At 38.0% G+C, this 14,379-nt stretch overlaps 1 protein-coding gene across 1 annotated transcript in view; it reads right to left on the bottom strand.

Annotated features, from left to right (window-relative positions):
• Positions 1-9,748: 9,748 nt before the first annotated feature.
• Positions 9,749-14,379, bottom strand: part of LOC149303024 (neuroendocrine convertase 1-like) — a 44,996-nt gene continuing 40,365 nt past the window's right edge. Inside the window, exons 11-16 of the mRNA XM_089481747.1 lie at positions 14,221-14,321; positions 12,920-13,153; positions 11,047-11,204; positions 10,712-10,845; positions 10,245-10,406; positions 9,749-10,090 (exon numbers count right to left, since the gene is read on the bottom strand). Of these exons, the coding sequence (XP_089337873.1) occupies positions 9,749-10,090; positions 10,245-10,406; positions 10,712-10,845; positions 11,047-11,204; positions 12,920-13,153; positions 14,221-14,321 (1,131 nt within the window). The remainder of the gene's footprint in view (positions 10,091-10,244; positions 10,407-10,711; positions 10,846-11,046; positions 11,205-12,919; positions 13,154-14,220; positions 14,322-14,379) is intronic.

Raw genomic sequence — 14,379 nt, 5'->3', positions numbered from 1 at the left:
TGCCAAGACAAAATCAGCAAATGTACATAGATCAGAAAGATAACAATGGCAATGAGAACCAAAATACACGCTTGTCTGTAATTTTTTTGTATATAAAGCTTTGACAGATAGTTACTCTTCCCATTAGATGCAATTAAAAGACAGCGTGGCTCACGCCCCATTCATCGAAAACTGGATTCGATAACAATGAAACAAATCTAAACGCTTAAATATGGTACAGGTGTGGTCACTTGAGTCCTCTCTGGATGTGAAATAGTAACAAAGGATTTTGATATACAACAGGAAATGAGTAAATTTTGACAGATTGCATCATTAACATTTATTGCAAATGAATGTTGCAGCTTCTTGTGGTAGATCCAAACCTAGTTAAAGATCCAATATTGGCTTGAAATTATAATAATAATTATTATTATTATAATCACAGGAAACAAAAATTTTAAAAGACCCAAACAAGTACCTGGGGACAGACCCCGGCAACCCAACTACACAAGCAGTTCCCCCAAGCAGCTTGTCTGTGCCATCTTTTCCCCCAAGCAGCTTGTCTTTGCCCCAAAGCAGCTCGTCTGTGCCATATTTGCCCCAAACAGACTGCTTGTACCACCTTTCCCCCAAACAGCCTGTGCCATTTCTGCCCCAGCCTGCCTGTGCCATTCCTGACCCAAAACAGTCTATCTGTGCCATTTCTGCCTACCATTTCTGCATCCCAAACGGCCTACCTGTGCAATTTCTACCCCCAAAAATAACCAGCCTCTGCCATCTGTGCCCCCTCAAACACTTATACATCCACACAAACACTTACACGTCCCCATGCATGTTAACACACACTTATTACACTCCCTTACATCAACTGCAGATTTCTCTATGGAACAGGCATTACCTATTGGAATGTGCTCAATGCAATTTGAGCAAGGCTCACATGCTGTGCTAGCAACCTCTTTTTTAGCTGCCCCGGTTAAGCCAGAACGCAACATTAGGTGGCCATTGTGCCACAAAGACATCAGTAGGCCCAGTGGCGTACCTAGAGTATTTGGCATCCGGGCGGATCCTATATGTGCCACCCCCCCCACACACACAAAAAATTAATGTTTTACATTTATTTTGTAAACTGTATGTCAATTGAAAAAAATATTAACTTATAAATAAATTTAATAAGTTTAAATTAATAATATTTACTGATATGGCGTAACTCCTATCTTTATACACTAAGCCTGGCTGGCTGAGCTTTACAGACATCTACGCGACCCGATGGCCACCTAATGTGGGCCTGCAGCTTACCGCTATGGCGCCCGTACACTGTGTGAGGAATCCCTTTTTTCTGCCCAGGGGAAGCAGGAACCTGGGCAGGAAAAGAGTTTTCTCGCGCAGTAAGCTGCAGGCCTGCTTTAGGCATCGGTTGGGCCACCAGGCACCCACTAATGAGTGGCACCTGGGGCAGACCCCCCTTAGGTATACTACTGAGTAGGCCCACTAGTTAGCCAGTATGACCCTGCCCTCTACAGACTTTTCTGGTGTACATGTATCTGAACTATGTCTTACTTCTTTGATTAGATTGTTTCTTCTTGATTACTCATTTCAATATCCCGAGTTTGGCATTAATACAATGCTATACTACCTTGCTATTCATTTCCTGTGGGATTCTGTGGGGGTTCTTTGCAGGTCTGTTACTCAGGCACATGACTTTTTTTTCCAGATATGCCATACAGAGTTTTCTGACCTGTCAGTATAAAGGCGATGATCACATCCGTACTTATTTTGTTGAGTGTTTCAATATTTTGTTTCTATTATACTTTGTATATATATTGTCACAAACCCTATAGCATGAGGGCCATACATGTCACTTTTAGGGGTCACTAACTCAACCTCCCAGCCAGACCCAGCTACACCAGGCTCTGGAAAACCTCCCCCAGACAACACACAAAATGTCCAGGCAGGTATTGCCTCACTTGGCTCAGGGATTGTCTTCTTCAGGGCCTCTCCTTGCCATGGGAGCACAGGGAACTTCCTCTTCCCCCAACAGTCTCTCTGAGTATCAAACTCCAGGGGTTTTTAATGTCCAGCACCTGTGCCTGATGCCGGCCCCATAGGAATCCCGGACCGGATCCTGCAGATTTCTTGCCTCCTGGAAAACCCGGCATGGAATTTCCACAGCATGGGGAAACGGAGCATTGGGCCACCCTGCTCTCCAATTGCTCCACCCCAGAGACCCATATTTACGATCTGGATAGCACCTGTACCCAAATGCCACACTAAGCATCTCCCTGGGGGTTTACACTGTCACATTATATACTTCGTATATATATCCCAACTCATCAGTCATAACAGATGAAAACATATTGAGGTTTTAATTTCCTTCAGTTATTAGGGACACAAACTGAGTGACAACCATTGTTTTCAATGGGTTTAGGGACCGCCCAGTGTCCTTAAGGGATTAATGTTTTAATTATTAAGAGGTGCTGCATTTCAGAATTATTTTATTATTGTTAGTATAACCTGGCATTGGCTACTTATCTGTATGGCATAAGAGTGAAATGTGTTGCATTATAAAGCATTGCCACCTGCAGGCAAAGCCGAGCAATGATAAGTAGAGACCTGAGCTAACCCTTACTTGATCAAGGGCACTTTGCACCCAAAACCATTTCCCTTTTTAATTTTTACTGTACCCACAAAAACTATTATATATATATATACACACCCCAAAATATATTCATATATTTGTGGTAATTGCAGGGTAAATATTAGAAGGTATACATTGATGTTTCAAAGTAGAATACTGATTTGAAACAGTAATCATGAACAGATAAAACAATAAATAACCCACAAATATTTCTGGAAAGGAGACAACCTGGGGTATTTTACTAGGAGCATTTGGGCACTTGTTGTGAAGCCATTTGTCCACCGATCTATGAAAAATGTATCCATTATTATTGTGTTTTTTTCTTTTCAAAAATGCTTTCACATTTTTGGCAAAACATATTGGGCTGCATCTCTAGATTATGGAAATATCCCACATGTATAGGTTATTGTGAGTTAAATGCCATAATATACTAAAATAAAAGTAAAAACTCTCTGGATTTTTACTTTTATTTAATATAAGGGAGTTTTATCTAATGCAGGAGGTACAGACAGGACTGGGGAAGAGGGCAGGGGGCAGAGAAAAAAAGAGAGAAGTATTTTTGGGCAACAAATTTAGTTCCTGAACAAAAAAACCCTCTGAATTTCTTCTGAACCGACTCTCAGCTATCGTATGCATTACAAACTTTTTGTAAAACAAAGATAGCTTAATAATTTACATGTATTCTGGATGTTTAATGACACCTCAGTTCCAACATCATTCCATATGTCACATTTATTAGCATTACTAGACTTGTGCATTCGGATTTGTACGAATTGCAAATTTAACAAAATTTTCCGATTTGGTCAATAAGTAGCAATTTCCGAAAATGAGGCCAGACCCCCAATTTTTGTCCGAAATCCACAGGCTCTTTCACTCTCACTCTCTCACACTCTCATCCATATTCACTCTATCTCTCACGCTTTCCGACCTTCTCTGTTGTCCGTTTCCACTTCCGTGTTTCACAGCTCCACTTCTATGTCTCAAATATTCATCTTGTTATTCTTCTCTTTTCGTTTGCATCTCCGTAGACAAGATCTCCTGGAGAACTTCTGCCAAAGTGGTGACGTCCTCTCCACCTGATTAGAGAATCGAGAGAGAAGATGTCAAAATGTAATTTTGCCCTAATATAACTTCTTGTGAACTTACTCCAAAATGGTAGACTTTCACGTGATGTCCTCTGGAGTATCATTCAGAGAGCATGTGAGAGAGATGATGAAAATGAGAATGTCAGAGTCTGAGAGAGTGTGAGAGAATGAGTGAGAGTCAATGTGGGCGCCTGACAACAAATTTATTTTCCAAATTTAAAATGCCTCCAAATTCTTGTCCAAAATGAATGAGCAGGAAATGGAATTAATCTTCCAAAAACAAATGTACATGTCTACATTTGTACATGTCTAATTGTTAACAAAAATACTATTCTCATACAATATGATGACTTCAAATCTTACTTGCAACAGAATAAGAATAGCATGGAACAATAAAATCTAAAAAAAATAATTTGACATTGTGATTAACGAATATGTTGGAAACAATTAACTTACTGAGACTGGGAAATTACCTATTATATCCTTGTAATGGAACTGAGTAGCTTTTTTCATTACACAATAGCTGTTTCAGACACATGGTGTCACTAAAGTACAACATGAATTTTGTCTGTAAATCACATTGTTTCTTTGGTATGTAGACTAGAAAAGATTGTTCTGTAACAATGGATCAATATAGTTCAACATAAGCTGAAAACCAAGAAATAATATTTAGTAGCAAGTATAGGCAACATTATAGTGTAAATGAAAACTTCCCATTAAGCAGTGGTGGACCAGGGGTCCTAGTCACACAACGGGGTGATCTACATACCTAGAAACTTGCAGGGTCTTAGAATTATTGTTCCACTCTCAAAGTGACCACCCAGTGTGGAGCTGACTTCTTACTATTCTGCACTTCTGTTATCATATCTAAGATATGGTGCTTTTGCAAACAGGGCCTGTGGATTGTTTGAGTTGCAGCCTTCGGTTGGCTGTCATTGGCCCCTCCCTTACGGAAAAATTACTGCAGTTTTTTGGACATGAAAAAACTGCAATACTGCACTTTTACTGCAGTTTTACTGCATTTGTACTTCACTGTACTGCAGTTTTACTGCAGTTATTTTTGTACGGAAGTACAAATGCAATAAAGCTACAGTACATTGAAGTACAACTGCAGGTTTGCAATATAAAAAAAAAAAAGTGCGGTAAATGTGAAGTAATACTGCAGTACAGCGAAGTACAAATGCAGTAAAACTGCAGTAAAAGTGCAGTATTGCAGTTTTTTCATGTCCAAAAAACTGCAGTATTACTTCAGAAAAACTGCAGTAATTTTTCGTAAGGGCTGTTCTGTTGCTTTAAGGAGTGCCCTACCTGAAGGCTATTCTGCTCTGTATCCAGAGCCCTGTATGAGGGCTATCTTGCCTAACACCTTTTTCTGTGGACTTTCCAGCTCCTGCCCTGTCTGTGAGCTTCCAGTTTTTTCTACCCACCTGGCCCAGTTGCAGTCCTACTTTTCACTACTTTCATCTACCCAATCTGTACCCACCAGTGGGGTACAGACAGAGTCCAATATATCGCCTGCATCTAGACTCCTCCCTGATTTTCATCGCCTGGACACAAGAGAAATGGAATGGATCTATAAACTGAAAAAAAAAATTCTTTAATTATAATAAAATTAGTGATTTCCATGTTCTGAAAATGGGTGCATTATGATATATACTGTTTTATCTGAATCATCTGATGATAAACATGTATAATTTCTTTTTTTATTGATTGATTCATTTATTTTTAATTGTTTTAATGAGTTTTATTATGCTTGGGGATCCTGTGATGGACTCAATGACACACGGACGCGAATAGATGAGGTTAACAAAATTGGGACAAAAAAGGGTTAATATTCAGGCTAGAAAAGCTGGAACACACAGAGAAGGATCATGTTACACAGAGAACTGCACCAGGAAGATCTCAAGAGATTATGACATCAGTGAAATTGGAACCAGGAAATGAGTGGTAAAATCACCATTAATTGAACCAGGGGAGAACATGAATAGAGCACACCAGACGAAGCCTGTAATAGGTGAAACGTGTTGTGGGAGAGCATTAATGACATTCTAACCCAAGTTGTAGAACTGTGCTCTCTATACAGAGACGGTTTGGAGGACTTGGGAGCAGGGATCCAGATGACCTTTTGTTTTAAATTGTAAGGTATTTTATGTATTTTTTATGTAATAAATCCTATTTACTTGAATGCTTCTCTATGAAGACTGGAGGAACGTGACATCTCATATTTGACACAGAAACATGAGTGGTCCAATGGAGAGCGCAGGATATTGTGAGCGGTATGCTCACATCTTCACTTTTCTATTTTGTATGTCTTCATGAACCTTGGTTTGTGCTCTGGGGCGCAGATTTGCTAGAATAGAAAAGGGTCTTTCCCAGACTTTTCCCACAAACTTGAAAAAACACAATTGTCTAAATGTCTTTGCATGCTGTAACATTAACGTTACCCTTTACTGAAACTAAGGGGTGTATCCCAGAGCCTGAAAAACAAGCCCAGACTATTATCCCTCTTAAACCAAACTTTACAGTAGACAACAATGCATTCGAGTCTGTAGCGTTCTCCTGGTATCTGCCAAACCCGGATTCGTCCCTCACCGTTCTAGATAGTTGAGCGTGATTAATCACTCGAGAGAACACGTTTTCACTGCTTCAGAGTCCAGTGTGCTTTATACCCCTCCTGAAGCCAATGGAGCAGGGCAGCTTAGTGGAGTGGGCCTTGACAGAGCTAGTGGGTGTGCATGAAAGAGTAATTTAAATTAATTGGCGCAATTTTGTTATGGGTGTGGCTAACATTAAGGGTATATAAGTGGGAGCCATCTTGTAAGAGGCTCACTTAACTGTTTTTCCAAATCTACGTTGTCCCACCCTCCCTCCCTTTAATAGCGGGTTGTGCAGGTATGCCCCTGCATCGGTTATTTGGTTAATTTGGGTGGTGTAGGGGTGTCTCAGTATGCCCCTGCATCGGTTATTTGGTTAATTTGGGTGGTGTAGGGGCGTCTTGGTATGCCCCTACAGTGGTCAATAGGTTAATGTGGAGGCACCTGGTATGTGTTGGTGCCAATGTTCATACGGTTAATATGTTTATAATTGGGGGTCATTGTCTATATGTTATCACTGTTTAATTGTGATGGTCTGCTTTGACAATGACTTTTAAATATTGTAAATTGTTAAGAAAGCTGTGGAAATTATATTTGCACTCAATAAAGGTGTGCGTGTCTTTTTTGGGGGAAATGTTGGTTTGTGGGTACGGTTATCCTGGGGCACATTCGGCTATGAGCCTTTGGCTACTGTCCTTTCCCTTGATCAGCCTAGTTCAGTTAATACAGTCCTGAATATATGGCCTTTATTTAATGTGAAAAATCTATTGAATAAAGTATTCAAGTGACTTAGCAAAAAACTGAATAGAATAATTGTTAGTAATTCCACTGCCTATCAAACTATTTTTTTTCATTTTATTTTTTTTGCAGAATGGGATTGAATTTCAATGTTAAAAACACACAGTCGGGTCACTGCTTACAATCTGTATTATACGTATCAGACAAAATTAAATAATAACATCACAACATCACATACATTTTCTTCTGTTGGAACATGCCGTTGAAAAATACTTTATTTAATGAAATGTATTTTTTTTTTTCTCTCTCTTGGAAAAAACTTTTATTAATACAAGTTGAAATGCTTTTAAAATTTTGATATGTTCAAAAATGTTTTGACATATAAATATACAGCACCTATAAAGAAAATACATTTTACAATTTTGAATTCTATGTATTATTATGTTTTGTTTTAACGTTTACACAAATCTCTTGGAGGCACCAGTAGGCTTATAACATTAATGGGAATGCACACAAATTAAAGCTAAACAAGTTATGATAGAACATCAGTTGTCCACAAGCTTTTATTAGACCACATATTTCAACCCTCTTGGAAAGCCTGTTTGGCTGAGGATGATGAAATTTGGAGTCCAACAGCTGGAAGGTGTAGCTTCTAACATTCTGCCCGATACTGCTAGGAGGGAATATGGCACTTACCGTACATAACGGGAGGACAGATTTGTTAAATCAGGTCATGCTTTGCCCAAATTAGACATGTGTATGTTCTGTTTCACCACACAACAGACACTGTGCATGCACATTTGGCTGCCCACCAGACTGACAAGGCAATGGTTCGGGCATCTCACAGGGGTCTTCTGATCAATCTGGGAAAGCTAACTGTTGATCATTGCCCAACCTGTCCATGTGTAAGGCAGTCAGTGTTAGATTTACATACCAGCTATCATGGTGGTTAAACAGAGAGTCCTTCTGCTGCACACCAAATGTAAAAAAAATAAACTATAGGTTGAGCATAGAAATGATCTTGATGATGCATAAGCAAAAATGGGAAAGTAATGCTAAAGCGTCTTTGGGCATTGTCTGATGCAAGTGAAGCTCCCATTGAGCATCCCCTTTGTCTTATACAACACCCTCAAAACAAAGTTGTTCTAGCCTACTATGGAACATATGGGCTGGAACTTATATAGGCCTATAAATTACACCCATACCTGGAAACTTCCCAGGGTAGGTTAGCAGAGATAGCCTTCTTCTGGAGAAGTGGCTTCACTAGGGTGGTAGTTAGCTCTAGACAGCTTAAGTAGGTGCAGGTCAGGATGGGGAGTGGGCACGGCTAAATACCATGCCCCTGCCCAGAGCAAGAGAACAAAAGATCCAAAAACCTGGGGAAACACAGCTTTACCCAGATTATCTTGGTCAAACCCAGAGAGTTCCCATTGTTGCTTATGCCAGCAATTTTGTTTTAACAGCACAAGTCAATATGATTTGCTTTCTTGTGGGCTTTAGACATAATTACTTCAGGGTCAATGCAACTATTAATGAAAAAGTAATGACAATAGGTACCAAATAATACATATGTATGTATCTATGTTGGGTCACTTTACAATGTATTTAACAAAAATACTACCTTTTTCAGTATTTACAGACTTAACAAAAGTCGGTACCAGGCACCCTTATTTTATTGATATAGTTGGGCTGTTATCCAAGAAATGTATATCAGGATATGACCATTTCTGAAGACACTGGAAAAGGTTATTCAGAGAATTACATTAACTGTGTAGTTACGCATTCTGTATTTTCTAGGACTGCAAAAGTAAATACTGATGCTGATAAAGATGTACATTGTTAGCCATAGAAAGAGAGAAAGCAAATTTGGTAAAGAATATACCTTTTATTGACTGACGTATAATGTATTGAAAGCTTTCAAGACAATCTACATCTCGTCTTCATAATATAACAGGCCAAAAGAAGAGACCTAGATAGTCTCAAAAGCTTGCAATCCATTATACGTCAGCCAAATAAATGTATCATCTTCATCGGACAAACTTTAAATAGAAGTTTACTGGGGGCCAAAATCATTACCTTACAACACATTTAGCGGATTTCTGATCCCTTTAGAAAACATTTGGCTTATTATCCCCAAACTGGTTTGCAAAGAGCTGCTGTTACTGAATGTGTTTCATGTTTTTGCAATAAATTGCTGGATTCTATTGCCTGCGACTCATTTGTTTGTCACCAGTGTTTGAATATAGTGTGACCACATTAGCCATTTTTTCCAGGACACATACGGTTCACATGTTTCCGAACAGCCTATGTAAAGAGCTATCCTACAGTAAGCATAATGTACAAACTCGTAAGGTTATAAGTTAAACATTTTGAAGAACATTACTTTACATGGGCTGGTTATATATATTTTTTTGAAATGCATTCTTGAAAAAAATGTCCAATGATGCTTTGGCAGGTGAAAGACATTTGACCCTTTAAGAGCCAAATGAATCAAACAAAATATAACACACACCTATTACATTGTATCCTGTGTGGAGAATTACATAGATGCACAATTGCCTGCTGGTTTATTTTTAGTGTGCTTTTTTTTGTTATTTTTAAATAAATATTATTACTTGCACTTTAATTGGGCTCCAAAACAATGAAATCCAAAATATAATGGCAGTTGAAAGGCATGAATGTTTCCAACATGGTGGAATACCTAGCCCTATGTAACTCTAGGGTTTTTTGTTTATAATATTCAGGAAAGCTTGGAGCAGTCTGTCATCTCTGTGTTTGTAAGGCTTGGTATTATAGAAATGGTCGATATACTCATTGTATATGTCACCGTCTGAGTCCTTTGGGTTTGGCTGTTTACTTATTTTATCCAGAACATAATACAAATGATGTTTAGCGATGGGTGTTTCTTCTGCCGTAAAAGGAGCCTGTTCTCTGTCAAATGCACTTTTCAAAAGGCGAAGCATTGCCTGGGATTTTGCGGTCTCCTCTTTCTCATTTTGCTCCTGTGGGGCTTCAGTTGTTCCTGGCTGGCCAGTTACAAAATTGTTATTGAGGTCCTCCTGAAAAAAAATGATCAGAACTTGGGTGAGAAAAAAATAAGCATACTTTAATAGCATCGTTACCAGATTTGTGTTTTATTTCTCAATAACCATGAGGTCTATCAGTGTAAATATGGGTTTCTAAATGAAATATTTTACTAGAATCACAAATTACCTTGCCAATATCAACCAGCTTCTCCACACCCCTACGATCATTTTGAACAATGTTGTAAGACGTATAGACTCTGGGATGGGTCATGTGCTCAGGTTTTGTGGATGTCCCGTGTAGTATCAACTTCCAATTAACAATTCTTCCTTCATTTTGCAGTCTTCCTGACTGAAACATTTATTATTAATTGCATTATTATTATTATTATTCATATTTAAACATAAGTATTTCATTCATTTAGTCTGCTTATCTTTGTTATGCTCATCTCCTTAAGAAGGTATTTCAATGCCTCTTGGACCAAGGTAGATGGAGCTATGAAGTATCATGTTCCTCATGTACTCTCTTGCACAAGATAAATATGATCCTTCATTGCTCTATCTTCAGAGAGATAAATAATGGGTTTTTTTGCTTTTAGGCATCCAAGAAAAACAAAACATTAAATTAAATAGATACTTCCTAAAGATAATACTTACTATATCAGTGATTTTCAGGGTCCAGGTGCCAGTGGGATCCTCACCCCAAGTGTGAACAGACATAAAATCCCAATTTTTGAAGCCATTAGGAGACGTGTCCCTTTCTCTCTCAGTTAATAGAACTGTGCTGGTTCCTGTGCTCACGTAAAGTTAGAAACAATCATTATCTGAGTGAATAATCGCACCCTCCTTCAACCTTTACAGAATAGTCACATTTTTCTCAAGCCCTCAGCTGCTTTATTGCTACCCAACATTATTTATAATTAAGTGATTTAAAAGAAAGGGTTAAAAAACATTGTACTTCTCTTATAGTATCATGCATCTTCCTTTAATACCTGATGGTGATGTTAGCGTGATGTGAAGATCTCCACGGCGTGTATATTCTATAGTGGTTTCCAGCTGCAGGTGCTCCAAGGACTTTACATAATTATCCTGACCTTCACATGCCTTAGTGGGAATTTCTACAATTATTTCCCCTTCTGCTCTTAAAAACCTGTAGACAGGAACAGGATATTGTGATCTCCCTGGTATGTAGTTGCTATTTACATATAAAACACAAAATATGCTCGGAAGTGACATGGAGGGTCAAGATCGATTCCTAAGAATAGATAGATAGATAGATAGATAAATAGATAGATAGATAGATAGATAGATAGATAAACCTAGTGACCTAAATTATAAAATAAAATATCCAAAATAATGAGCTGTAATTTGTTAGAAGAAGTATTAGGAATTAATTGGATTTTCTGTAACAATGAGAAAAATTATAAAGATCCATCAATATATCATTGTTACACCTACAAAAACGATGTTGTATGAATCACTCATGAAATGTGATGCATAATGAGAAACATTATGCTTATTTTGGTAAATGAGGCAGAATCTAGATGGAAAAGCTATAATTGGAGGCATCAGCATCACAAGAGCAGACGGTTCAGAGAGACTGAATGAGCTTTATGAATATGTCTAAAATATAAATACATGTTGTGTCTGTACTGAGGGAGTAGGCAGGAGCAAATAGGAACAACATTATGGAATATCTAGCTCCATCTAGGTGGAGGGGATATATCTATAGAGTAAATTAAATGACAGGGTACAAATGATATATGCCCCCCCATTGAGTGTAATCAGTCTGGTTCATTACTATGATTATTACCATACATTCATAAGGATAAAACATATCTTTATCATGCAATTAAGTTGTTGTTTTTTCTCCATGATAAAGTTCTTTGGTTGTCTTTGTTGAAAACAGGTATTTGCATCTAGTTTTTACTGTAAAACACTAGGCATGTGCTGCATCTAATTTAGAGTAACAAAACTGAGATGTTGACATACCATATGATGGAGTCGTTAGTACTTAGATGATTTGTCATACTATGAAGTTATTTTTATTGTAATATTGTAAAGCAATTTAACTTCACTCGACTGTTCGCTAAAAGCCAAACCGAGTCCTAGTTAAAAAAAACCTTAACACCTGAGGAGATACCCCACTTTCTATTAATAATATGTTATGCTACTTCAATTAGTAATTAAAAACTTTAAATAAAAGATAGCATTATCCTAAAGTAAAACGGTAAGTGTTGGATACTATTCCCCTACTCCTTTTACAATTGAGTGAGTAAGAAAGAAGAGTGGGGGAGATAAGACCTCCTACTCTACTTCGATTCCAAGGCTGTGAAATGGAACCATAACATAGTTGAAATTGCTGGATTTCTGGTAAGAAGTTAGCTTATAAAGTGCCCACATGTAATCAAAGTCCAACAAGATCCAATGGCATGCTCAGTGAAGGGAGATTATTTTTCTAGTTTGTTTATGTTCTCTCCATCAGGCATTTTTAATGTTCATTAGATTTTTCTTATGTTGCGTTGCTGGGTTGAAGCTGGAGATTTAAGGCATTTACTAATAGACATAAGCAGCAATGGTAAATGCAATTAGATTGATTTAGATGTTTAATTGACTGTCAGGGTTACCCCCTTTACCGATTAGTTTTTTGTTTTAGTGATGAAATCATATTTTTTTTCTGATCTAGCATTTCTTGTCATAGTGTGTTTAATTGTACATATTCAAAACTAAATGTCTTCAACAACACTTTGTGGCCATACACTGTAAAGGTGCATACTAATAACAACTCGAGACATTATTTGTTCTGTGTTCTATACTGTAGCTATGTTTTCTGATAATAGGAGGGGAGGGGTTCATATATCTTACCTGGGTTTAAAACCGCTGTCCATTACAACACAGATTTTCTTGTCTGGTACTCCTTTCCACGTTTTAGGATCAGCTAAATCCACAAGTGCTTTGGCATTGAGAAGCCCAAATCCAAACCTGCTGTTAACCATTAAACCAGCTCCGTTCTTTTTCCAACCGGGGTTGTTAGCCAATGGGTCATACTCTGATGTCCATACCACTAGATGCTGCATGTCCCTCCAGGTAAGATTCGGGCTGAAACCAAACCAGCAAATCAATAAAAACAATCATGTTTCCTACCAATAATCATGTTTCTAGATTACCCGTACAGGAATTCTTCCCTAATCTCACTGTTTTGAGAGAATCACGTTTGTACAATGATGTGAAACACTCCATATTTACACCACAACTGAAAGGTTTCTATTTTTATATACCAAGCATTGTAGCAGAACATTGTGTCCTACATTTCTATAGATAGACAAAGTAAAACAATTCAGAATAAATTACAGCATATACACACGCATTTGTAGTATAACAAGGGGAACATTCTTTGAAATGGTAATATGCAGGAAGAAGATGCTTAAGTAGTCTTGTAATTTAAATCAATTCCGTTCCAGAACCAGTAACCTAAATATAGAGGTTTCATTAAACAAGCAATATATTCACTAGAAGTGAAATAAAAGTAAAAAAAAAACACACTATTGGACAATGGAAAAGTACCTCAATTAGCAGATATCTTCAGTGAAAGAAAAAAACCCACTAGCAGTTTATAAGCTACCTTGGCAGAATTGTAATGCCTCTAGAACGTTTATTATATTACTGCATAGTTCTTCATTAACAGCAGCAGGATAAAATAGGAATTTTCGCTGGAGAAGACATCTTTACGAGGATTCCCTAAACAGTTTGTTTTAGCTTTTTTCCTTTCTCTATGTCTTTTTACTCTTCCTTCTTTATGCTACTCATCCTTCCAATCCTCCAACCAATTTCCCTTTCGACCACCACTTTTAAGCATCCAGCATTTACCTGTATCTTTGTTGTCCTCTCTTTCTCTCCTTTCAGTCCTGATCTCCTCCTCCCCCCCACTCCCTTCCCGCCTATCACCCCTTTGTTGTTGACCATGAAACCTTGCAGCCTTCTGTCCTCTTTCAGACTTGCATGTTTGGGATCATAAGCAGCTTCCTATTCTCTTTTCTCCCCTCCAAACCTTCTTCACAATAAGAAAAAGGCTAGAAATAGGTTCTAATAAGTCAGTTTTTAGATAGTAAGCCAATAATGGACAAATCAATTAGCTACTTCAAATATAGCGATAAGCTTATCCTTACTTATGTTCAAGTGCAAGAGCAAAGATCCCAGCAGCCAGGGGAGCTGAAGCGGAAGTTCCAGTGTGAGTCTCCGTGCAATCATTATGCAAGTCAGCGCTTATCTGAAGAAGCAAAAGGAGAATATGTCATACAGATACGGAGCCACCATCCAGATTTCAT

This window comes from Sceloporus occidentalis, unplaced genomic scaffold (genome assembly GCF_023333645.1).
Source record: "Sceloporus occidentalis isolate IW3139 unplaced genomic scaffold, rSceOcc1.0.p SCAF_16, whole genome shotgun sequence".
NCBI lineage: Eukaryota > Metazoa > Chordata > Lepidosauria > Squamata > Phrynosomatidae > Sceloporus > Sceloporus occidentalis.
This window is presented reverse-complemented; position numbering and strand designations above follow the sequence as displayed.